The sequence below is a fragment of the Bufo gargarizans genome, chromosome 6 (assembly GCF_014858855.1).
Source record: "Bufo gargarizans isolate SCDJY-AF-19 chromosome 6, ASM1485885v1, whole genome shotgun sequence".
Taxonomy (NCBI): Eukaryota; Metazoa; Chordata; class Amphibia; order Anura; family Bufonidae; genus Bufo; species Bufo gargarizans.
In genome coordinates this window covers 126,511,346-126,538,364 of record NC_058085.1, presented here as the reverse complement: position 1 = coordinate 126,538,364, position 27,019 = coordinate 126,511,346, and the positions used below count along the sequence as shown (strand labels likewise).

The window sequence follows — 27,019 nt, the reverse complement described above, 5'->3', positions numbered from 1 at the left end:
AATCCTCCTCCAGTCACAGGAATATGGAGACACAAAGGGAGAACCTTGTGCAGAGTCATTTAAGGTAAAACAATCTGCTGGATTGTTTCAGGTCAGTCAAAGATGAACATCTTGTGTAAATCATATAGTAAAATGGTAGAAAAGATCTCAGGCTGGAGCTCATAAGTACCAAACTAATGTCCCCTTACAAGGCTTCTTCAGGTGTTCCTATTCTGAGCTTGAGACCACATTTTTTTAATTTCATAAGCACCAACTTTTCCAGGTCACAAGTCACGTCACTTAAAAACCTCATAAGGGTGCATTCACAGTGTAGCTACCAGCCTGTATGAAGTAGGACTCGGCAAACCCATTATAAAATAAATTCTCAGTCCCAAAATTAAAAAGGAGGGGGGGGGAACTGCATCGAAACTGCACCATGTGAATACGGCCCAAAATTGTCAATTTCAATATTTCACCTACTTGTCCAAAGAGTGTTGGGTTAAAATATAGAGAGAAATAAAAAAAATAAAAATACCAGATCCCTATTAGTGTATCTGATATATCAAATCGATCATACTGGTATATTCGGCCTGCATGGCTCTAGTCTAGCGCAGCCTCCAATACAATCATGGCCATCTCAGTGCACCAAGTAAACTGCTCATTCGGAGAATCCATTTCCCAGCCAAAGAGAAAGGAAAATGATGCTTTAAGACTGCACTCTGTGAACACAGCCCAAAAAATTTGCATTAAGCAATTACATGTAAATTTCCACATTAAATTTTATCAGAAAAATATGTTTTGTGTCTTTTTGCAACCGTTTTAATGAAGTGACCCCCCCCCCGCCTCCACGGTGGGTCCACCCGACAAATCCACCAACAGCATTCGGACCTTTTGGATTGCATTCATGTTCTTGTTTGAAATGCTGGTACACATTGTGAGTGATCAAACCCTTTCTAATGTTTCTAATATGTCCAGCCAATCTTGTTTTTACTCCCCGCCCATCCTACCACTGTACTGGTCACCACACATACACATCAGTACGACTACAACATTCCTGCTCTGGCAATTTGTTTCTTTATCTCAAATAGTTTTTGGGGATTATATTCTGAACTGAATTTAGTTGTTAATTTAAACTAACTTGTGCTTCGGGTACTTCGTTGGAGATCTGGCTGCTGGCACTGACTGCAAAAATGGGGGTCTCGAGTTCCCTGGATGAGAGTGGTGGTTGAACATGCGCACTGCCACTCCATTTATTCTTTGAGACTGCCAGAGATCGTGGTAGAACAGTATACTCCCATCTATGCAGTGCCATAGTGAAGAAATAGAGTGTAGCACCCATAGTTGACCGCCACTCTATTGATCTGGGGAAAATTGTGACTCCCATACTTATGATTCGTGGAGGTCCAACTGCAGGGATGGTAATGGGAGTCCCAGTTTCTCCAGATCAATGGAGCAGCAGTCAGATTAGATCCTGAAGATGGGGGAATACATTTATATCTTTGGGTAACCCCTTTAAGCTGGCACCATCTTTCCTCCACTTGACACAGAGGAAGCAATTTTTTGCTTCTTTGGCCCTCAAGCTGGAGGAGTGTCCACAGATAGCACATACCATAGAAGGCTGTTTGCTGTTCACGCACTATGTCTCGTTCATGTGAATTTCCAGGGGGAACTGTTTCTTTTTATTGCAGCTGGCACCGGCAGCCTAGTGTGGCAGCGATTCAGACCTTGGGTGTTGGAATAAAGGCTTCATTGTTACTCTGCACTTGTCTGCAGCATATTTAAGCAACCTCTTTAGAAGCTGCTTGCGTCTTTATGGCAGCTTCCCATGATGCCAGCCTTGGCTGCGGCCTTAAACTGGTTTAGAACACCAGTATCATACTCATTGTGGCTTTTGGGACACCATTTGCAGATTTCACTAAGAACTATTGATTGTTACGAATGTATCAGTTGCCTTGACACAAGTTTTAGCCTGGTGGCAGTTACCATACAGGAATATACGGTAACCAACCCATACTATTCATATTGAGCAGTCACGGCTCTGCAAGGAGAATGTTAATGGACAGCTTTTCCGTAATGCATTGTATATTTGCCAAATGCGTTTTGTTAGCCATTTTCTTTGTTGCCTCTAATTGACTCCCAGGTTTTTCCTGCCTGTAACAGTTTTGTGTAATTGGCCAACTGCACTGTAAATAGGCTGTGGTTGGAAATGGCTGCTTGAGGAGACCCTCAGTCCCTTTCAGGATGGCAAGCAATGGCTGTACTGTTGGCCGAGGTGCTTCTCGGACATTGGGATCTGTTGCATGGGGGAGTAAAATTATGGTCTTCTGATAGATATGGCTGCGGCAAGGCCCTATATGCTTCGAATTTAATAGTATGTAATACAATCAAAATGTCACCAGTAGATATAGTTGACCTTCCGGTTTAATCTTTTAGTAAGCCAATACCTTTTTTCTTTGAGAACTGCATGTCAACCTAGAAGAGTTGTTCTTATAGGTGAAGGGTACAGAAAGCGATCCTTCATCAGCTAAGTCCTCCTTAATGGTTTCATTGATTCTGTCCAACATTTTGTACCATTGTTTATTTTAGGGGTATTATAATTGGGACTGTAAAAGGTACCATCACTCAGTTTAAGGAATTGAGGATTTTCGATTTGTGGTTTTCCTTTGTCGTGACTGATATTCCTTTTATGAACCTAATCCCATGAGGTAACCCTCAATGTAGGCTAACCAAGTGTATTCTTGAGATTCTGCCAGGGGCGTAACTATATCGGAAGCAGTTGGTATGGGGCAAACCCAGGAGGAGGACTAAAAGATTTGGTCAGGGACCCCTCAACAGTAGTATACAATTACATTATATACAGTGACACTATATACAATCAAATGACATACAGTATATGCATGTAGGAAATGGATTGAGCGGCTACTGGGCCTAGCCTTAGAGAGCCATCTTGCCTAGGCACAGGAGTGGGGGTTGCAAAGAAATTTTGCATTAGAAAATTTGCTGTGTGGCCCAGTAATTTCTAGTTATGCAACTGGTTTCTGCCAATATTTCTTTATCAATTTCTGAATGTTTACTTATCTATCTTCACATAGAGATGGAGTCTCAGCTTGCCATGACACGAGCCCAGCGTGTTCGTGCAGCTATGTATCCAGAAACTGTGGAAGACACATCTTACCTATTGTCAACACAAATTGATGGACAACAGACCAATGTGCAAAAACTTGCAGAGCCCTCACAAATGCTGAAATCTGCGATTGTCCACCTAATCAATTACCAAGATGATGCTGAACTGGCCACCCGTGCTATCCCCGAATTGACCAAACTCCTGAATGATGAGGATCCGGTAAGGTCACATCCTATATAGATAAGCAGATAGATGTGCTTTGGATAGATGTGCTTTGGTGAACCTTTTAAGTTGATTGATCTTGGGTGATAAAAAGGTGCAATTTAAGGGTCATGAAGGACCTAAGTGACAGAAGCTCCATCTTTTTGTTCCATCAGGTGGTAGTGAACAAGGCCTCTATGATCGTTAACCAGCTCTCCAAAAAGGAAGCATCCCGTAGAGCGTTGATGCAGTCCCCACAGATCGTTGCAGCTGTTGTGCGTACCATGCAGAACACAAGTGACATGGAAACTGCCCGCTGTACCACTAGCATTTTGCACAACTTGTCCCACCATCGAGAAGGGCTCCTGTCTATTTTCAAGTCTGGAGGAATTCCTGCTCTTGTTCGTATGCTTAGGTAACTAACTTCCCCACCATGGTTTCTGATTACTGTGTCTTGGTCTCATTTAGACCGTAATACAATTTTTAAAAACTTCTTGTCTTGTATTTTTTTAGCTCTCCAGTGGAATCTGTGCTATTTTACGCAATCACAACTCTACACAATCTCCTGCTGTACCAGGAAGGTGCCAAGATGGCTGTGCGCTTGGCCGATGGACTGCAGAAAATGGTTCCACTGCTTAACAAGAATAACCCCAAATTTTTGGCCATTACAACAGACTGTCTGCAGCTCTTGGCATATGGCAATCAGGAGAGCAAGGTGAGCCAATATGTTGCACTGAAAACTGAGACTCTTTAGTTACCCAAGTTTAGCTTTGTGTCATTCTCATAGAGCGGTGATTGCTAACCTCCAGCACTCCAGCTGTGGTAAAACTACAACTCCCAAGATGCACATATGAATGGAGCATGCTGGGAGTCGGAGGTTAGCCAACACTGTCATAGATTTAGCATATTGTAATTGGTTTGCACGGTTATCTTGGTGATCAATGAAGTTGAATGCACCATGTGGTTTTAAAAATGGCCTTAATCATAAAAATCTGAATAATCATCCCAAATATGAACAATTTATTATTTTTTCCCATAGAGAAATACTGTTAAGGTGCTCATACACATGGGGCCTCTTGCACTTGACCATGTGTATTTTGCAGTCCATAAAACGTGGATCTGTGAAATACGGTTGACGTCTGTGTTGTCTGTTGACTAAAATGGGTCTGTTGTCCGCATTTTGCCTTTGTCTGTTTTCACACAAAGATGGAACATACGGATGCAAAAATCAAATGGATCATCTGTGCGCTTTCTGCATCCATACGTCTGTTTTTCAAAAGATAGAACATGATGTATTCGGGCCGAAGTCCATGGACCCAGAGTCTAAGGGTTTGGAAAAAATAAATGGCTTCAACATGGACATCATCCATATTTTGGGAATCTGCGTTTTGTCCGTTCAGTTCAGAAAACATGCTCTGTCACTGCTGTATATCCTCGACCAAACACTGCTACTGACATGCTGAACTGTACGCACACCATTATGTGTGTACAGTACAATAGATATGCGGTGAGGCAGGAATACACAGCTAGCTCATGTCAGAGGAACAGACTACAGCCTGGACTGAACACGCGTGTGTGGAACTGGCCGTAGCGTTGAGCACTTATTGCTGGAGGAAGCTGTGGGTAGACAGACCCTTCTCTTATGCCCATAAGAACTAATAGAGTTGAAGGATAGAAATTATTCAAATGGAACAACCCCTTAAAGGAACATGGACAAACTTGCTGGTAAAATTGGAAAATGTTTGACCTTTTATACTTCTGAAGTTGTCTTTAGGATTAAAAATTAACACTCTGAACTTGTCTAATTTTACTAAACACCTTTTTCGCAAAGTTTTCTCCACTTCTACAAATACTAGTGCAATGACATTATTTCTGTGCATTTTGCTTTGCCCTTGATTTGTAACAAGCTGCTATCCAAACCACATAAAGCGTAAAATGGTTTGAGATCTGTCCTTCTGGAAGCTTTGCAAAGTCAAATAAACCCGGAAAGAAAATCGCCCCCACCACCTCCTGCTCAAAAAACATTCATATTTAGAAATGCAACAAGATGGCAAGGGCAATTGTGGATTAGTTATCTGTAAACGTATATCAACCTAATCCTCTGAGTATGTAGATCGCTACCTCCAGTGTACACATACTGAGCAGAACATTCTGCATTATCATTTGCCTTTGCCGCTTATAAACTTTAGGTCTATCTTAAAGTAAATATGGTCTCGACTTAAAGGGGCTACTTTATTCCAAAATCAGTACCACACCTGCGTCAAGATTAAAACTTGTTTAAAACTGCGGGGAGGTTCTCATGATCGTGAAAATGGTGGTCCTGTATTGTCCACTCCCCCCCCATATGAAGTTCAGCATGACAACTGTTCTCGTGTTCAGGGGTACCAGCGGTCGGACCCCAACCGATCAGGCACAAACCTCCAAATAAAGAATCTGTTTTCTGATTTGGCCCTATGATGCTCCCTTACGAAGTGGTATCATTGCAGGGTCAACAGAAGCATTGTAGGGGGAACTTAATATGTTTGGTATTGCAGTCTGTGTTGTATTAACCTTTCAACAAAGCTCTATCTAAGCTGAAACCTTGCATCTTCATAGCTCATTATCCTGGCCAATGGAGGACCTCAAGGTCTGGTGCAAATTATGAGGACCTACAACTACGAGAAGCTTTTGTGGACCACCAGCAGGGTTCTGAAAGTCCTGTCTGTGTGCCCCAGCAACAAGCCAGCCATAGTTGAAGCTGGTAAGTACATTGTAATCAGCCAGCTAGCATTTAAAGAGGACCTTTCACCGATTATGACACTGAACTAAGAATACAGACATGGAGAGTGTCACCCGGGGATCTCACTGCACTTACTATTATCCCTGGGCGCTGCTCCGTTCTCCTGCTATGCCCTCCGGTATCTCCGCTCACTAAGTTATAGTAGGCAGAGATTTCGGTCACAAAGTTATGGTAGGCGGAGACTGCCCTTGTTCTGCTCTAGCGCTGGCCAATTGCAGAGCTCACAGCCTGGGAGGTTATTTTCTCCCAGGCTGTGAGCTCTGCGATGCGATTGGCCAGCGCTACAGCAGAACAAGGGCAGACTCCGCCTACTATAACTTGGTGACCGAAGATACCAGAGGGTATAGCGGGAGAACGGAGCTGCGCCCAGGGATGATAATAAGTGCAGTAAGATCCCCGGGCGCCACCCTCCATGTCTGTATACTTAGTTCACAATGTCAGGATCGGTGAAAGGTCCTCTTTAAATCTGAGTGGTGGAGCAGCCTACTTTTTCTTGTTTTCCTTTTTCTCTTTCTGTTTCACAAAGCCCATTGTGAAGATAGTTGATTATCCCAGAGGAATTCATTGTAGATACAGCTGCAGATGTTATATCCCATGTTTTCTGAGCTGGAGCCACAACATTTCCTCTTTTTTGTCCAGGCCCGTTGATAAGGTCACAGTTGTAATTTTTGTTCCACTTTCCTTTCCATGAGGATTCTCATGAGGAGCATGGCTCAGAATGATATACAAATTACTCTCTAGCTTTTATTTTATTTTTTTACATCCTAAGCTGGTTACTGTATGGTGACCTTGTCCTAGGGGGATATTGGGGCTTTTTTTTATTTTTTTATTTTTTTCATTTTTGGTGATGTATGACTGACATTTCTGCATTCTTGTGAAAGCAGGATAGATTTCCTTTAATCTCAGCTATATAGTATGTAATTTTTTCTCCATTTCCTTCACCGCTACGGTAATTCCACTGATTTCAACTCAGTGGGTCAGCTGCTAGTCTGTCTGTTCTGAGCATAACTTTGTGATGTACTTGAAAGTGCTCCATAACCTGTCACACATGTCTGCGTGCCATGCTGGTCCACAAGGGAACCTCAGCCATGTACTATATCCCCATGGGTACAGATCCTAGTAGTCATATGTTATGGAGTGGAAGTAATTGCCCTCCTCAGTTGCGCAGCTTTAGTACAGGTCACCAAAGTTCGATTTTTCCACATTATGCATCCATTTGTTGTAGTAATTTTTTTTTAACGAAGACCCATTTTCATGTTTGGACATCCCTACCTCGAGATTGCAATGACTTATATGCCCTTTCTTCATCATGATCCGTTGGCTGATGGACTGATCGAATTTCTAACCTTGCCTGTTGTAAACTTTTTGGATATGCCCAAAGCCTTGTGATATTAGATCTTTGGGGAGACTATACGTGTGGTGGGACAAGTCTCTTTATGATCAAAGATGAAGGTGAAAATGATCATTTAGGTATGTTAATAGCTGATTGTTTTGCAGCCTGAAGGGCCATCTCACATTTTAGGCTGTTGGAGACACTGGGACATGTCATATCATGCGTATTAGGGTTGCCTTCGGTCTCGTCATTTGTGTGTTTTTTGTTTTTACATTTCTAATCATCCTATGTTCAAGTAGCTCTTTAATAGTCATCTTTGTTTCTAGGAGGAATGCAGGCTCTGGGAAAACATCTCACTAGTTCCAGCCCTAGGCTTGTACAGAACTGCTTGTGGACTTTAAGAAACTTGTCTGATGTCGCCACTAAACAGGTGAGGAACTTGACCATCATTGTAAAAGTCTGAGATGTATGTTCAGTTGATATCTGCTTGTTGCCATTTTTTGGTTAATAGGATGTCAGCCAGGCATGGCTACTCTTCACCCAGTCTGTGTTAGCAGATTTTAAGATGGTTGCTGGTTCCCAACTGTCTATTGAAGGCTCTGAATGGTGTTGACAATAATACTGAAGAAAATGCTCATGTTTCTGACCAGTCATTTGTTGTCACGTCTGAGAATGTCCATACAGAAACCATATTAAGGTTTTCTTTGAAGATGTGAGGTCTTCAGAGAATGAAATGGTTTCCCTGTGTTACAGTAGTGAAATGTTCTGACAAATTCTGGCCTATAATAAATTATGCAATATTGTTTATAAGGAAGTGGTCAGTGGTTAAGGCAGCGTTGTATAATTGTGTTATCAGCTCTGTCACCTCTTTTCGGGGACTGCATGTGACATATGGACCTTTTTGTGTCACGACAAGCTGTTTTAAGCAGATTCATGACACGTACAGGGAATAATAATGACTCAGTGTTTTTTTTTTAAGCTGAAATTCCCAAAAATTTTAAAAATGCCTAATAAGTCACATTCGTTGAATAGGTTAAAGTTTTCCAGAATAACATCTTGTTCACTTACATTTGTCGCTCCCAAAACTTGGTCCGACATACCAGTGGGTTATAGCTGAATTTATGCTGATTGATCCCTTTCCCACCTTTAATCAGGTCTGTAAAGAAATTGCTAGCAGCAGACTGGTTGCAGCTCAGCTGCTGGATCCAAAAATTCACTTGTCCAAAACATCCCAAATTTTGGATCCACAGTCCAGCCAGGAAAAACAGCGTCCAGATGTGAATTAACATAATTTATCCACTCTAAAAAAAGAAACATTTTCTACTTCACTAAGGTCATTGTCAAATATATAATCATATCATATTAATTTACATCTGGATGCTGTCACACTTTTATTTCTTAGACCCATGATTAATGTAAAAAAATTAAATCGCCCATTCTATAGTAATTGGCAATCTCTTTCTAGAAAAGAAAAGCTAGAACCACATGAATCCAGCGATCTCTCCATTCATTGCTCCGATTTTGTTCTGCTAGATTTATTTCAGACTGGTAGCTTGGGGGCATGATTTTTTTTCTGCCCATTACAGCTCATAGGGTATGTCCTTTCTCAGGTGGCATGTCTTTTCTGCTGCAGTCTTCTGCAACCTGTAAATGTCACAGCATCTACCAGAAGATCTGAAGGATAAAACGGAGCATGTGTGACCACCTCAACCAGGTGGACAGAGATATAAGGCACTATACAAAAATAATTTATTGAATAATGCAGTAATTATACAAAATTTTTAATTACAAGCAATTACATAAGTATTCAGTTCAAGTTGCTTTCACCAGATCTACTGGCTATGCGTAGGTCGTTCATATCTCTTACCCTGGGTTCACACCTGAGCGTTCTGAAATATTTACTAACTATTAGCCCACTTAGGAGCTACAACCCTTGTCTTATTCACCCTGATAGAGCTCTATTAGGGTGAATAGGACTTTACACTGTCCCTGCTGCCCTGTGCTTTGTGCACACGGCAGCAGGGAGCTTACCATGGCAGCCAGGGCTTCAATAGCGTCCTGGCCGCCATGGTACCAATCGGAGCCCTCGCGATTACACTGCTGGGTCTCTGTTGGGAACCGCCACGAAGGGGACCCTCTGGCCACTACCACCAATGATTTTAATACTTGGTGCTGGGGCGCCACCAGTGTTTTTAATATTTAATACTGGGGTAAGGGGGGGGGGGCGGCAGGCCCACTGCGCTACCAATTATATTAACTAACCCACGCGGCAGCAGATTGCAGCTACCTGTCATAGAGCCCAGTCGCAAATGGAGACAAGGCTAAAAAGCTTTGTCGCCATCTGCTAATTTGAAGGCGCATTGGCAACCATTTTGGTCGCCCTCTCTAGTGCTGCCATGAAGTTAGTCTTTTCTACCTGTACTACCTAAGGGTACATTCACACAACTAGATGAATTTTGCGGTCCACAAAATGCGGATGACGTCTGTGTTGCATCCTTTTTTTGGAATGGACGTACTGATGTGGATACAGCACAATGTGCTGTCGACATATTTTGCGGACCCATTGAAATGAATGTGTCCACATCCGATCTGCAAAAAATGTGGATCGCTTGAATACGGATGTGAGAATGGGGCCCAATTCTCATCTGATCATGGGTATCAAGCTATAGACTGGGGTCATGGCCAGAATTGTCTTTTACCCCAACTGGACGACTACTTTTTAATGGGAGTTGGCATCCATATACACTGACATACCTGCATTACAATCTTGAGTCAGTGATGACAGCCAGTGTAGATGATCCCATAAACTGCTGGCGTTTATTGAACCGGCCTCCTTTCCAGTGACGGGTTGAAGAACAATATTCCAGGCAGCAATTAAACCAAACATGGGTGTGTAGACCTGAGATTGCACACACCTCACATGTAAGCCTGCAGAGGTGTGCGGTTTATGAGCAGACCACACCTCAGCGTGTGTTGGAACTCTCGGCCATTGTGTCCTCTCCCATTTGTCACCACTCACGCCTTATTTCATACTGCATAATCCGGAAGAGCGGATACATATATGCATTATTGGCATCAACTGTGATTAAAAGGAGGGATTACTTCAAGAACTAGACAGCAGCTTAGTACCATTATTCCTCTTAATATCCTTCCTGGAGTATCTCTTGGTATTTTTAGACTGTTTTTGCCATGCTTATATTGAAATTCCTTCCATTAATAAAATTGACTATTTCATCTAGATATGTAAAATGACATGTAGAATCCTTATAATGCGTCTGCATTTCTTCCAGAATTATCAGTTCAGATAAAGCAGCGGTTATCAGATCTGATTCAATGAATTGATATAACTTGAGCAGTGTATGTTTTTTATGAGCATGGATGCTGGTATCATTTGTGGGTTAATGAGCAAATGAGATCCTCAGCCCGCTCAGGACAGTAACTGTTTTCTGTGAACTCTGTGGCATACTAGGAAGTTGGCCATCCAGGCTCCATAAGGCTACATTCACAAGACAAAAGTGAAAAAACTATGGATATTAAAAACGGACACTGGAGGAGAGTTGTCAAAACTGATATAAAGGAAAACTGGTTTAGTTGCCCATAACAACCAATCAGATTGAGCCTTTCATTTTCCAAAGGAGCTATAACAAATGAAAGGTGGAATCTGATTGCAATAAGCAACTGGGCCAGTTTTCCTTTGTACCACTTTTAAAATAAATCTGCCCCACCGTCCGTTTTTTTTTTTTTTTTTTTTCTCTGCGGCCATTCTGCGTCTGTCTGAATCCATTTTCTGGTTGTTTGTCCGTTTTTTTTATTGGCCATTTTGCATCCGTTTTTCATGGCCATTAAAAATGGCCATAAAAAAACATCCCAACCCCAGCAGTGCCATCAATATAAATTATACACCGCCACAATGGCCACGGTTTAAATAGCCACCATAATCCATAATGAACCCCTGTAGTGCCCCCAGTGTTTATAATGCCTCCCCCATAGTGGCCCCATGTCTATATAAGGCCTCTCACAGTATCCATGTATATAAAATGACCCCAATAGTGCCCTACAATATAACTATTGGCCCAGTAGTGCCCTCCAGTATAAATATTACCCCAATTGTGCCCTCCATTCTGCAGGGTCCTATTTAAATAAATAACTCCTCTCAACCACTTGAACGCGAGGGAGCTTAACCTGAACCTCCCAGCGTTGTGATGTCACACTATATACTGAGGACACTGCAGGGGTTGGGATGTTAAAAAGCAAAACAAAAAAAACACTGCAACCATCAGTGAAAAACGCATCGCATCCACACTTGTTTGCGGATCCGATGCGATTTTCACGCAGCCCCATTCACTTCTATGGGGCCTGCGTTGCGTGAAAAATGCAGAATATAGAACATGCAGCGATTTTTCACGCAACGCACAAGTGATGCATTAAAACCAACGCTCATGTACACAGACCCGTTGAAATGAATGGGTCCGGATTCTGTGCGGGAGCATCACGCGTTGCACCCGCACGGAATACTCGCCCGTGTGAAAGGGGCCTTACAGTGTACCTGCTGGTCTCTGCTTCTTATTTTCATCTTGGCCACACCGGAAATGCCAGGAGGTACCTGTTCGGCCTGATATAGGTCAAAGTGATTACTGAAGTAACCTTTTATGGTGTATTCATATGGGACTGATGGCTGCAATTTTGCAGTGTATCTGCACCATCTAGAGCAGGGATGCCAAACCTGCGGCCCTTCGGCTGTTGCAAAACTACAACTCCCAGCATGCACTGATGGCTATAGGCTGTCAAGGCACGATGGAACTTGTAGTTTTGCAACAGCTGGAGGGCCGCAGGTTTGGCATTCCTGATTTAGAGTATCTTTGAAATCAGACATGATGTGGGTCTGTGTAGACTGAAATCCACTGCGAAATGCACAACGTATTCTCATGTGAAATGGGTTATGCCCGTGTGGACGTTCCCTTAGGCCTCTTACAGACGAGCGAGTTTTCCGTGCAGGTGCGTTGCATGAAGTGAACACATAGCAATCCTGTCACATTCATGTCATGTGTGTGTTTGTTTTTTTTTTTTCTTTTCTTCTCATGCATCAGTTCTGCGTTGCGTGAGAATCTCAGCAAGTTCTACTTTTTTTTTTTTTTTTTTTTTTTTTCACAGCCCTGGCCCCATTTTTTCAATGAAGGTTGCTAGGAGAGGTTTGTAATTCTTCAGTGTGTGTTTTTTCTTTTTTTTTTTTTTTTTTTTTTTTTTGTTCAACACTGAACGCAATTTGCAGACCAAACTGACTGAACTTTCTTGCAAAATGGTGCTAGTTTCACTGAACACACCCTGAACACATTCTGACACGATCCGTATCGTTCGTGTGAAAGGGACCTTTAGTATTGCGTTTTATAGGCTAGCATAAGCAGTATTTATGTCCCACGTCACAGGGAGCGTTGTACGGAGGAAGGATAGTACACTGTACGTAGCCTTCACCTCGCTGGCTCTGTGAGCACTGTATGGCAGAGTAATAAGTCTGTAAATTATATTCCGAGGCTCCTCATGTTGGTCAGGGCTCACATTTGCTCACTTTCTATTCGTAGTTACAGTATTTGCTTATCCCTTTCATTTGCAGGAGGGCCTGGACAATGTGCTGAAGATTCTGGTCAACCAGCTGAGCTCAGATGATGTCAACGTCCTGACCTGTGCAACTGGCACTCTGTCCAACCTGACCTGCAACAACAGCCGCAACAAAACTCTGGTGACCCAAAGCAATGGGGTGGAGTCGCTGATCGGCACCATCCTGCGGGCAGGTGACAAGGACGACATTGCTGAACCTGCTGTCTGCGCTCTACGGCATCTCACCAGCCGTCACCCTGACGCAGAGGTGGCTCAGAACTCGGTGCGACTTCACTATGGCATCCCGGCCATCGTCAAACTGATCGGCCAACCTTTCCAGTGGCCGCTGGTCAAGGTAAGATGGTTCTACTTTCTGACTGCCTGCAGCCATTACTAGGGGGAGCATATCTGAGACAGACTTGTACAGCTCCTGTTTAACAGTCATTGGTCTTCAGTGAGCTCTCCCTGATGGTGGCTGTGGGCAGCAAGAACTACATTGCCCGAATGTCGTTCTTTTGCCTCTCTTCTGTAATATATAACTGTCGTTTGCTTAATTAATAGGCAACTATTGGCTTGATCAGAAACCTGGCACTGTGCCCTGCCAATCACGCCCCACTTCATGATGCTGGGGTCATTCCCCGTCTGGTGCAGTTGCTGGTTAAAGCTCACCAAGATGCCCAGAGACACGCAGCTTCAGGAACCCAGCAGCCATACACGGTGAGTCTTGGATGAGAAATCATGACATGGGGGAACATGGTTTAGGAATTTGTCAGTAGGACTGCATTCGTTTTGCTTATGTGGTGATGGTCGGTGGCCATTTCTTAGCTATCTCAGGCTTAATGTTATTTTTAAGGGCTCATGCAGATTAATGATTTTACTGTCCAGGTGTTATCCAGGTGTAGTGTAGACAGCACATGGACTGAACGCTCATCCATTAAAGTCAATGGGCCAGTTCCCTTTTCCTGCATTACTGGTCCATGCAGACAAAATGGCAGCATGTACCATATAGCTCCAATTTTCTCAAGACTCAATCAAGTGAGGGTCTGTGAGGAAAAAGGGGCAGCACACCGACGCCATCTTTGTCATCTCTTTAAGAACGTGTTTCCGATCGCTCATCTGAATAAGCCCTAAGTATGGCTTAATGGACTAATCATAAGCACAATCCAGTAAGTAAGGGGGATAACTCGCCCGTCACCACTTTCTATTTTACAGCCTTCATGTTTAGTGTATTTTTTAACTTTTTTTTTTTTCTTTTTCTTTTGGATTTTTTATTTTTTTATCCATCAAGGAGCTGCTCTGATAGTTCCATGTGTAGCCCTCATCTCTGAACTCCTGACAGCTCATAAACATTCACTTAAATGGGTAATATTGGTAAAGATAATGATGACCTATCGTTATCACATTGGCGGGGGTCCAAGTCCTGATAATCCCGATGATCGGTTGTTTCAGGGAGCCTCTGCCTTTACTGAAGCTCTGGTGAGCTCTATGGGCTCCCGACAGCTTTCGAAGCTGTGTACATCGTATAGTGGCTATGCTTGGTAATGCAGCTTAGCTTCATTGACTTCAACAGGGCTGTGCTGCAACTGCTTTGAAGTCAAGGAGGCAGTACTATCAGTGATTGACAGCTCTCTGTATTTACAGTCATGGGGGGGGGGGGGCTGTCAATCACTGATAGGACCGCCTCCTGGACGTCAAAGCTCGGAATGAGCAGGAATTTAAATGTATGAAAACGTTTTACTGAATCTTTTCCCATAAAACTAGATATCGATCTGCTCAGCATCCTCCTGCAGATTATACTGAATAGTCGTGGTGACAGGTTTCCTTTAATACAAGGCACTTACTAATGTTATTATACATATTATACACTGCTTATATCCAGAGCTTACATCCAAACTGCAATCCAGCAGCAGTGGCTGTGCTTGCACACTATTCTTTCCTATGTAATTTTCTTATACTGTGTAAGCACGGCCACCACTGCTGGATTGCAGGATGGTCGTAACCCCTCGATACGAGCAGTGTATAATGCCATTAAAAAAATAATAATAATAATTTACAAAGAAATTAATCGTCAGATACACTAAGATTTAAGGTTATAAAACAGTTAAAATTTTGAGTCAAATGTGATGAAGAAAAAAATTGCCTCTGAAGGTAGTCATAGCTTTAAACTCAGTGTTGCTGTACATTAGATTTCTTTTGGAGTTGTGCTTGGATTCTTCTAGACTTAAAGTGGTTGTGTTTGATTGGAAAAACATGCCAGGAGAAAGGATTGTGCTTGTTGGAATCTCAGCATGCCCTATCCTTTGTTACTGCAGGAAATGAGGCAGCGGCTTATTCCCTCCCATTGAAAAAACATGCATGCAATTTATGAGTTTTACAGAATTCGAAAAACATGGTTGTTTTCTTCCAAAAATGGCCCCGCAGATTTGTGCGTGGTCCTGCAGCTTAGTGCCATTGAGGCGCTGTGCACAGGTGTGGTGCGATCTATGGGAGGAAGTTCATGGGTTTTTGTACTCCTGGAGAGCTCACTGTAAGGAGGGTTGCAAGAACGTGGTCCATAGACTGGTCTCGCATAGAAGAGGCTCGCCTGCAGTTTTGAGTCCACCCCTGGCACAGTCTTCGGGGGGGAAGGGGGGGGGGGGGGGTGGTTTGAGGGAATTCCAGTCTGCGTTTCCTTGTTTCTCGTTAATCATTTCCGCTGGCTCCTTCCTCATGCATGCTGCACCTTTTAGTTCAGCAGCTACCCGTGTTGCTTGCCCTTGCTGCCCGCTTTCATTTACACCGCTGTTAGTTTAGTTTGTTTCTAAATGTTTTATTCGGGGACAGGCAGAAAGTTCCTATCGTGTCCCTAACTCCAGTCACCCTGAATGTTGTCACCATCCTCTAGATCTGACAACATGAATTTTTCATCTCCAGCCGTTCCCTCGGTTCAGGCTGCTCTATATATTTGAGTATGCGATTCATTGTGCTAAGTAGAGTGGAAAACAGGCCAGTTAGTCGTCATCTGCTGTCACATACTATTTCCCCAGGATGGTGTCAGAATGGAGGAGATTGTGGAAGGCTGCACCGGAGCCCTGCACATCCTGGCCCGAGAGCCCATGAATCGCATGGAAATCTACAGGCTCAACACCATTCCCTTGTTTGTACAGGTAAGGACTCTATACACTGCCTTCTGCAGGATTCATTTGTGACGGGAAGGATGAGTGGTGTTGTAGGCCTCCTATGTGGCTGCTTCAGTTATGGGATCACATATTAAAGGGGTGGTTTCATGAAGACCCTTTCCATCCCTTCTCCTTAATGAGCTGGGCACAAAGACCCAGTGGAGGCAGAATACTTGCCAGAATAGCTGGAATTACAAGCTAAGGGGGGTTCACATAGGCGTTTTCAGTTCCAGTATAGCTTTCTGTTATAACATGCTTATAATGGAATTGATATACTGGAAACCAAATGGAAACCTTTCCGTTTTATTCCGTCCTCGTATACTTTAATGGATAATAAATAACGGAAACCAGCATTCTGACTGGTTACCGTTATTTTGTTAGGGGAAAAAGTCATGTCCTTTCCATTTGGTTTCCAGTAAATCAAATCTGTTCTTTTTTTTATAAGCATTCTATAACTGATTGCCCCCCCCAAAGTCAGGATGTAATATATCCTCATTGGCTTGCCATCTCTGTGTTGGTAGATGACTATTAAATATTATTTTAAAATAATTTAAATAGATAATTCAGAAACTTTGATTTTCTTTGGCCCCTCCCATAACTTCAAGGGCATGTATTAGCAGATTTGTACCTATGAAACTGGCTGACCTGTTACATGTGCACTTGGCAGCTGAAGACATCTGTGGTACCATGTACATACATGCCCGTATTGCTGAGAAAAATGAAGTTTTTTTATATATGCAAATAAGCCTCTAGGAGCAACAAAGGTGTTGCCATTAATCCCACAGACTCATTTGCATATATTCAAACTTCATTTTTCTCAGTAATGCGGTCACATATGACCATGGAACCAACACAGATCCATTTAGCTGCCAAGCGCACATGTAACAGGTCAGCCAGTTTCATAGGTACAAATCTGCTGATAGATGCCCTTTAAGTAAAGGACTTGTCTGATTTTTAGGAAAACGGCACCATTCTTGTCCATGGCTGTCTGGTATTGCAGCTCAAGTTGCAATACAAGACGCTGCCCATGGTGGTGCTGTGTCTAGGGGGGAAACAAATCTGAAACCACCCCTTTGTGTATGTCACGTTGTTGTGACCACATGCTATATAAAACTAAAAGTTGGCTGTTATAGCCCATTAAAAGATGTGGTCTTCCTCGGATGGTGATTTATTACTCTACAATATAGCTTCCATCAGCGTAAGGCTCCCGTCTCTGTGTGGATGCTGAATCCCTGGTTATATTAGTGGCCTCACTGCGTGCCCTCTTCCTGACCTTGGCCATTAGGCCTTTGTGATGGGTGCTGGATGTAAGTAAGAAGTGCTGACGAATGTGGCAGCCGCTCTGCAGAGGAAGTGTTGTGCGGCAGCCGTGCCTGGATCTTCCAGAACTAGCCTCTGCACGAGGTCATTGATTAGTCGGGAATTTCTGCGCTGGGAGCACACCGCCTCATTAATTAGTCATTTGTACATCTAATTGCTCCATTAACTTGATCCTTATTTCCGGGATGTTGCTAGGCAGGGTCATGGTTAAAACAGATGACTGATCAATACAAGGTATAGTGGATCTGCTTCTAGGATCTTTAGTGTAGATATCCCTTAATGGTCCGCCTGCAGCGGGGGATGGGAAATGGGGTGGCTGCCTCTAGAAATTAGTGACTGCAGTCTGATTGGTCAAGGATAGGAAACTTTACTGCGGTATTGCTTGTCTGTTTAGGTAGGCCCCATACATGAATGGACTGTATGGCTGTAACAGACCTGTCTACACAGGAGGCAGAGGCCATAATGGAGTGGATGCTGAGAGGCCTAGTAGGGTCCGTCGTTGGTGGGACCACACCACGATCTAAAGCAGGGGTGCACAACCTGCCGCCATCAATGCTATCCTGGGCAGCCCCTAACCAACTGGTAGAAGACACATATGTCTGTCTTGTGGTTGCTCACATGTATTTTTTTCATGTATTCTCCCATTAGATGGGAGCCCGGGAAGTGTAACTGGACATTTATGGTATATACTGTATGTTCAATATGGCAGAAATACAGTATTTCAGTTGGTCATACCCATTTGTTTTATTTTTGGACCTAAGGATTGGTTCAGTCTGACAATGTGGCCCCCAACCAGAAGGTTGCGCACCCCTGAATCTAAAGTGTATTAACATGCACACTTGGCTGAGATAGGAGGAACATCTGTCGGCTGAATGCTCTAAGGCCTCATGTACACAACCGTATCAGTTTTACGGTCTGCATATCATGGATTCACAAAATTCGGGTGTGATTGTGTTTTTTTTGTTTGTTGTTTTGTTTTTTGTGTGTGGACCCATCGACTTCAATCAGTACGTGGTCTGCCTCTTATGGACATATTCGATCTTTTTGTGAGATGGACACACTGATGCGGAAAGCACATGGATAATCTGTGTGCTTTCTGTGTCTGTATGTCTGTTCCGCAAAAAAATAGAACATCATGTCCTATGCTTGGCCACAGAATGCGGCCCATTGAAGTCTGTGGGTCTGCAAAACACGCAGATGCAACACGGACGGTGTCCGTATTTTGCAGATCTGTAAGTTGCAGACCACAAAATACATACGGTCATGTGCATGAGGCCTAAAGAGTATGGTCAGCTTTACACCGGATGAGAAGGCTTTTTTGTCTGTAGAGGCTTTTTTTTTTTTTTTTTTTTTCAGAAAGGGAAACTAGCAGAAAGTTTTAGTTATATGTCAAAATAACGCAATACAATGCCTTTATACCGCCACGTAGTGCTCAGATAAAGGTGATCAGGTCCCAGGTTTTTAAGCCAAGCATTGGAGACTAGTAGTTAGCTTCTACCATGAATCCTCTCCAGGAAGTGTGGTGGAACCAAAGGGCATTTGCCCCTCTTGTCCTCCCTAAAATCCAGCCCTGTTTCTAAACAAAAGCCTCATGAACTGGAAGTAGGAATGCATAGTCCAGTATACATTGTATTCTGGGGAATGACTGACTGTTCTCTAATAACATTGTTTTGCCCCTACAGCTCCTGTACTCTCCAGTGGAGAACATTCAGAGAGTGGCGGCAGGAGTGCTGTGTGAGCTGGCACAGGACAAAGAGGCGGCGGAGACCATAGATGCTGAGGGAGCCTCTGCTCCACTTATGGAGCTCCTGCATTCCCGCAATGAGGGCACGGGTAATTAGTTCAGTTTCCCCCACATATGGGGAGGGAGTGGTCGGTGGGTCCAGATCTGTTAACCATGGTTCTCCGTCTTGCTCTCCAGCCACCTATGCTGCCGCTGTCCTGTTCCGTATCTCCGAGGACAAGAACCCTGATTACAGGAAGCGAGTGTCTGTGGAGCTAACTAATGCAATCTTCCGCCAGGACCCCGCAGCCTGGGAGGCGGTAAGTAATCAGCGCTCCGTTGGATTAGCTATAATGACTTTGCTATTTATGTGCCTACTCTTAGTTTTCACAGGCACGTTCCATATCTGCAGATCATCTGACCTAATTCCTTTTTATTTGTTGTAGGCTCAAAGCATGATCCCCATTGGAGATCATTATCCAGACGGTAAGTTGTAGAACCTACTGTTCCTGGCTGAGGACCTGTTCCTAGCTGTTGTCATTCTTTAAGATGTAACAGAGCAGAGTTTGTCATTTAACTCTTTCTTGTATTCACCAAGACATATTGTTAAAGGGTTCGTTGATTTAGAAAACCTGTTTTCTGATACCCTATAAGGGAAATATTAGGTACTGCTGCCGGACAGATTACAGCTGATCACTGCAGCTTCCAGCAGTGGGCCACCATGTAATCGTCTCATTAGCTAACAAAACCTAGACCTTTCCAGTGACTGTCAGTCATTTACACTGTACGGCGAATTACAGCACCAAGTAGAGGGTGAAGGACATGAGCAAACATACCTTTTGTGAGGTAAATCACTATTTTAATTAAAGGGATTTTCTGGGAGTAGAACATTGATGACCTACCCTTAGGATACGTGATTGTTTGAAGCTGTTTGAAGATTCCACAGCGCTCCTCTAACTCCTCAGTGCTGTATAGGGGCTCTGCTTGGTATTGCAGCCCAGGCCCATTCATTTGGACGGACCTGCATATAGACCATGGAGGGAATTTATCATGAGGGTATTGTCTGAAGTAAGTTTTCCTTGAGTTTATGCTGAAGTACTTAATCAAAATGGCATATCTTTAATACTTGGTTTTGTCTGGAAATGCTACTATAGTTTTATATAACCCTCCCTTTTTACTGGCATGGCTTTGGGACTTTATTTATTTTTGTTTTTTTACTTTTTAAAAAGTCTGTCATAAATCTGAAGTAAACCTCATTAGCAGCTAAGTATGACCACATTCCAACCTGTTCTTCAAAAGTAGAGTGAGTTATGTACAAATTGTGCAAGTGACCTCAAAGTTGCAAAAGCCCTGAGTTCTGGAGTGCAGAGCTTTATAAATTCCCCCCCCCCCCCCCCCCCCCCCCCATTTGACCGGCAACGTGGCAGGTGTCAAACCCCACCGATCTAATATTGATGACCCATCCTGAGGATAGGTCATTAGTATTGTACTCCAAAAAACACCCTTTAAAGGTTAATTGAGTCAGAGACATATGAGAGATTTTGAGCAGTGCAGGTCTGAGTGCTGAGACACCACCGATCCCTAGAAGAAGGAGAAAGAAGCACTCGCGTAGCACTCTCTCCTTGCTGCAAGAGGAGGAATTGAGACGGGCCCATAAAAAAAACTTACTATTGAGCCAGTCTCCTGCATCGAGGAGACTGCAATATATGATTGCTTCTCTCTCTGTCCTAGCGATCAATGGAGGTCTCTGCACTCAGACTCCCACTCATCAAAACGTTTGCTATGTCTGACATATTGTAACCTGCAGTGGGCCGCAGAGGAGGCGGGTTTGTTGAAGGCCAGGAGAGGATGGTTTTGGTGGTGGCAGATGAGGGTGGTTATAGTTCTTCACGGTGGCTAAACACTCTCCCTCCAACGCTCCCTGGGCTGCACATGCAGTGAAAGGAGAGTGCACTCTTTCTTCCCTCGGGACACAACCTGAACTTTTTGTGGCTGGTGGGGAGCTTTGACGTTAGGCAGCTGGGTGCAAGGTAGGAGAGCAGACTGAAAGTCCTGGTCACTGACTCCACCATCCAGCAGCACATTTTGGTTATAATAACATCTCTTATTACTGAGCAGATGGGAGTTGTAGTACATAGAGGAGCAATAGACACATTTCTGAGGTAATTTACGGAGTAGGCTTCTCCCAATAGTTGTGTATAGGCAGTAGCAATGATTGTAGTAGTAACCCTCCCTGAATCTGTCTAGGTAGACTTGGCAATCTTCTCAAATAACCACAGGTATGCAATTCTATTTTCTAACTTTCTGCAATGCCCAGGCTGAGGGGTGCAGAACTCGGATCTGGTTGGTCAGACCATCTCAAAGTGTGGTGGGTGCCGACGCAATATACCCTTTCCACAGCAGTAAAGTCTTTTACCATAAAAAGAGCGAATACCGAACTGTCTCTACAACCACGGCCTTGAAAGTGGCTTTCAACCATCGAGAAATGTCTGTTCTTTTTCTGTCTGTGTAGTCTTAGTTCAGTTTCCTTTTCTGATAGCTTTTCATTTTCCGGGATGAAGTTTCCTTGGGCCACGTCTAGTAGTCTACAGCTCATTAGGCATGTCCACGCTCTAGCTCTGCTGGCTAGGAACTCGCTATCTAGGCGGTGGGACCAGCCCATCACATCGGCAACTGTACTAAGGCTGCCACCTTTTAACTTTTGGCTGCCTATAGACAACCAATTGGGATACACAATGCACAAGAGAAGCATACATGTATCACAATGTTAACTCTTTCAACATACAAATAACTCATTAGCAGTGATCCTCTACAAGATCATCCATTTAGCAGTGATCCACTGGGTCACTGCCCTATTGAATGTTTTTAAGTCAGGGACCCTTTAATATGCAAATGAGGCCAACAGAGTGAGTGTTCAGTGTCGAATGTTCAGGCTCTTGGCCATAATCCCTGCCTTATGCCTCCCTTTGTCTTGATTGATATCCATGATCTCAGCACTGTAATATCGTACATGTGCAGTGTCTTAGCAGAATGGTGCATGCGCCGCACTCTCCAAGCCATTTGCATTGATTTTAGCTCTAGAATCAGTGGTTTTGAAACCGTGGTAGAAGTGCGTGGCAGGGAATACTTGTTGCAATGTCATTGGGCAATTAGGCCCTTATTTGCTTATTGCCTATTGATTAAAACTTAGATTTATTGATGTGTATTTAGACCATGGTCCACATGAATACATTTGCTGATGTCATTCTCACTTTGTCTGACCCTGTACATATCTGTATGGCAGACTTATTTGATTATGCAGCATCTGTATGTTAACAGTACAGTTTTGCATGATTGCCCTATGAACAGGACTATATACAGATGGGGACTGTTTGCATAAACAGGTCTTCCTGTGCAAGTTGGACAGCACTTAAATGCTATGTACAGCTTCGGGGGCAGTTTAATTTTTGTTTGATTGCATTTTACTCATTTTGGGCTAAAAATCATTTTTTTCAATTGGCCTTTATTATGAAAATGTTGAGTGTTCTGTCACAAAGGGTTAAGCGTTTTTCTAACTGTGTGAATCCTACTTACACTTTGTGGCATTCATCTAATAACCCTTATCCCAAAATTGCTAAGAGGTCATAACCACTTGTTTAAGCTACATTCTTATCAGTAAGATAAGAACTGAGCTATAGTGTTTATAAGGTGAGAGAGCAGAGAGAAGGAGCCATCAGCTCCCTGCCTGAGGGAAGAGAGAAAATTCAAATCCTGGTAATGGAGCATCTCAGCTCTGTACAGAGAAAAGGACTCCATATTTTTATAAAGACTAATTGAAAAAATGAGTACAATGCAACAATAAAAATCCCCCCCCACACACAAAAAAAAAAAAAATGTACATAGCCTTTAAAGGGAACCTGTCACCTGGATTTTGTGTATAGAGCTGAGGACATGGGTTGCTAGATGGCTGCTAGCACATCCGCAATACCCAATCCCCATAGCTCTGTGTGCTTTTATTGTGTAATTAACCTGAGATGAGTCCAGCCTGAAGGAGCCCAGCACCACCCCGCATCCTCAGAATCTGCTCCTTGCTCCACGACGTCATAAAGCTAGAGCGCCGTAACACGGGAAGGAACACTATGAGGACACTGCGCATGCGCTAGCTCACGCATCGCGAGATTACGGCACTTTAGCTTTCTGACGTCGGTGAGCAAGGAGGGGATTGAGGATGCGGTGCTGGGCTCCTTCACGCTGGACTCATCTCATGCAAATTAACCTATGTATCAAATAGTTTTTTTACACAATAAAAGCACACAGAGCTATGGGGACTGGATATTGCGGATGTGCTAGCGGCCATCTAGCAGCCCATGTCCTCAGTTCTATACACAAAATCCAGGTGACAGGTTTCCTTTAAATCTCTCATTTGGAGGTGAGATATTGGGAGGTGTGGTATGTAAAAGTGTTAGTTCATGAAGTGTTTTTCAATATGGATGCAATAACAAAATGTAGAAAGTCCAATTTCTTATTTTGCTGGGGACCTCTGCTGCTGACCTATGGTAATCCAGCAAAATCACATTTTTCCTCTCGGTGCTCCGAAAACATTAGCCTATGTTTTTATGATCTACAAGATTCTGTAGCATATTTTTATTCACATGAAGATTCTTGCCTTGCAGAAATGGAGAATTATCGTGGCATGTACAATGAGGATATTCAACAAGACCATATGGGTGACCTTGACCCTGACTATGGAATGGATGGCTACAGTGACCATGGAGGCAGAATGGTATACAGTGATAACATCATGTCCTGAACCCATCCGTCCAAGGTATGCCCCAATCCTCAGTAGTCCACACCAGGTGGTGTTTCTCAGAGGTTGCCATTTTGAGATTGTTGTTTTTCATAATCTTTAGCAGGAATTGATCTAATTTGAGCAGGGCCAAATTAGGGATGTGTAAAGAGCCCTTTATGCAGGCCAATAATTGGCCAGATAATCATTGACAAGCGTTCATAGGAACTCTCTTTAGTAGTGATGTGGCAGGGTAAAGGTGCTGCCGATTACCTGAACGAGCGTTTTGCATAATTTCATCTTTCATGCCGTCACCTAAATCGTTGTTTGCCGGCAGCAGATTTTGCCGTCTATACAGCCTCTGTTACCTGCAAACAATGGTCATGTATGAGGACGAGCGATGGCAATAGCGATTGCTCCTCCCCATACTGTGGAAGAGATCGCTGCATGTAAATGCAGGCGCTTGCCAGGAAGGAACACTTCCTCCCAAAGAATCTCTTGCCAAATTGACCCGTATAAAGAGACCTTTAACTGTTTATCTCTCACTAATGAAGAAAATCCAATAAAAACTTATTATGACTAAAGAGACCTTTAACCTGTGCAGAAATAAGTTGTCCTCCAGGTTTCACATAACCATTCCCCTTTTCCAGAAGAAAATGTCCTTCATAGTTGGCCACCGTCTTTTTAGTGCACTGTTTGAATGCTGGGGCTAATGGTGGATTTACATGGGGTGAGGAGCAACTGGCTTGCCATTCGGGGGGGGGGGGGAATTCACATGCAACAATCACCTCCACAGTATGTATGAGCGATCACTCATCCCCATGCAGATCACTGTTTAGACAGCACAGTCTGCTGCCCAGAAACGACAGTTTCACCCGATAAACAAGCGTTTTGCTGCTTCATCGGGCGATTGTCTGCACCTTTAGATTCGTCCCCAATAATCTGCCTTATCATGTAAACTGATCCTGTGATGTCTTTTTTCCCCCCTTCAGCTCCTCACTGTGGAAGAATACAATCCAGACAGAAGTGCCTAACAAATCCACTGTCCGCACCTCGACCCCTACATCTCCCTTTTAAAAGAAGCTTTTATTTGATAAACTTTTGCATGGGGTCATTTGTTTTTTGTTTTTTCATTTTATATCTTCTGTATGGGAATTTGCTTTTAGGATGCAGTCTATTAACCCCTTGTCTCTTGGGCGTCGAGTTTAATGCACTGCTCTGCTCCATGCTACTTTTAATTCTTTAATGTTTGCCTTGACTTTGAGTTTTTGTTTCTAGAGATTTTATAAATACATAATTTTTATTTTTATTTAGTAATTTTAATATGCAAGAAGCTTCTACACTCGGCTTTATTTTTGCAGTATACCCCCCACTATTTAGGAGCTGTATTAAGAGGTTTTTTAATCTGCCTAGTTACCCATCTACTATAGTGCTTCATGCCCTGAGTAGTGACACGTATAAGACTTGGCACATGCTTAATTAATGTTCCTCTATACACAGCCATGCACTGTCACCAATGTCACTACAGTGATTGAGGATTTTATTATTACTATATTTTTTTATTACTCTGTGGTAATTGGCTTTTTGTGAATAAATCCCACAAAAATGAAGTTCGAATTTGCTGGTTTTCTGTTGATTTTGTCTGCAGGCTTTTCTATTTGGAGGACCCATCTATACACCATGTGGGGGGAATAATTTGAAATTATTTCAATAATTATTTTTTATCTATGAATCGTCTACTTTTTAGAAATACACTATCTCACTCACATTCCATGTTGCTTGATGGTTAAGCAGCAAGTTGACTACCATGGGAGCTATTTACATCTCTTTGTTTTTTTTTTTTTTTTTTTGTTTTTTTGGGGGGGGGGAGGGGGGGGTTAGCCACAAATTAATTTCGTTACCAGTATCTTAGTTTAGCAGATTAAAAGTTTCAGGACTTATTGTCCAACATGGTCTTCTTCTTTCATTAATAAGCCAAATATTTTACTTGTTGAAAGACCGCTACATAAAAGTACCCCAATACCAAATGGTTACCACTATATATCAATTTTTTTATTTTATTTTTTTAACTCGTGCAAGTGCTACTGCTTATCTTACCATGCTGGAGACCTTAGAGTTTTCCAATTAATTTTTACATGCTTTTTTGTTCCCTTTTTTTTTTTTTTTTTAACTTAATAGTAATCGAAAAATATGTATAGTAAATAAAAATATTAACTCTTAAATGTGCAAGTAATCGAAAAGTTTTTCTTTTCTGAACGTCATGTGAAGCCTAACACCCTGCACTTGGACAAAAAGTCAAATACCAAGGTGGTTGTCTTCTTGTGGGCAAAAGGTGCACTTTAAAGTATATATTTTTTATTTTTTTATTTTTTTTTCATTAAGAAATATCTGGACTTTTAAAGTATTTCCATTCTATCTACAAGCATTGGTGTTTATGATGGAGACCAGATGGCGAAATGCACAGTAACTTGTGGAAATGTTTTTGACCATGTATATACATTCCCCTATTCAGTTTCATATGAATCTGTTTTGGCAATAAATCTAATCTGCTGCTTTGTGGTTTCCCTTTTTTTTTTCTTTTTTTTTTTTTCCCATGTTTAGGGATGAATAAAATTGGAAAATGCTTACCTTTATACTGTAATATTTGTATAGACTCAAAGCAGCTAATAAAACAAATAAAAAAAAAAGTTTATTTCATTATTATCTCCATTATTGCTTGGGTTATCCAAATTTAAACTACTCTGTAAACTCCAGACTGGCCCACCAGAGAATTAAGGGATCCTATTCTGGGCCCAGGCTGTGACTCGCTAGGTCCCCTTCCCAAAAAGTCAACCGAAGACAAGCAGATCTGGATCTGTAGGTATGTCATCAAACTCCTAGTGATCAGCTGGATAATGCAGGAGAAATGGGGTATAAGATTTTAAATCTATAGTCAACCATGTACTTATTTTTTTTTGCGGATCCATTGAAATGAATGGTACTCCGTGTGCATTCCGTATTTCCGTTCTGCCATTCTGCAAAAAAATAGAACATGTCCTATTATTA

At 42.7% G+C, this 27,019-nt stretch overlaps 1 protein-coding gene across 3 annotated transcripts in view; it reads left to right on the top strand.

Annotated features, from left to right (window-relative positions):
- Positions 1–26,671, top strand: part of LOC122940155 (junction plakoglobin) — a 55,628-nt gene extending 28,957 nt beyond the window's left edge. For all 3 annotated transcript variants that reach the window (XM_044296559.1, XM_044296558.1, XM_044296560.1), the window contains exons 3-15: positions 3,072–3,322; positions 3,481–3,719; positions 3,818–4,019; positions 5,900–6,044; positions 7,743–7,846; positions 13,025–13,363; positions 13,570–13,725; positions 16,035–16,154; positions 19,169–19,319; positions 19,408–19,529; positions 19,656–19,695; positions 23,862–24,013; positions 24,967–26,671. In XM_044296559.1, coding sequence (XP_044152494.1) covers positions 3,072–3,322; positions 3,481–3,719; positions 3,818–4,019; positions 5,900–6,044; positions 7,743–7,846; positions 13,025–13,363; positions 13,570–13,725; positions 16,035–16,154; positions 19,169–19,319; positions 19,408–19,529; positions 19,656–19,695; positions 23,862–23,998 — 2,006 coding nt within the window. In that variant the 3' untranslated portion in view covers positions 23,999–24,013; positions 24,967–26,671. The remainder of the gene's footprint in view (positions 1–3,071; positions 3,323–3,480; positions 3,720–3,817; positions 4,020–5,899; positions 6,045–7,742; positions 7,847–13,024; positions 13,364–13,569; positions 13,726–16,034; positions 16,155–19,168; positions 19,320–19,407; positions 19,530–19,655; positions 19,696–23,861; positions 24,014–24,966) is intronic.
- Positions 26,672–27,019: the final 348 nt, after the last annotated feature.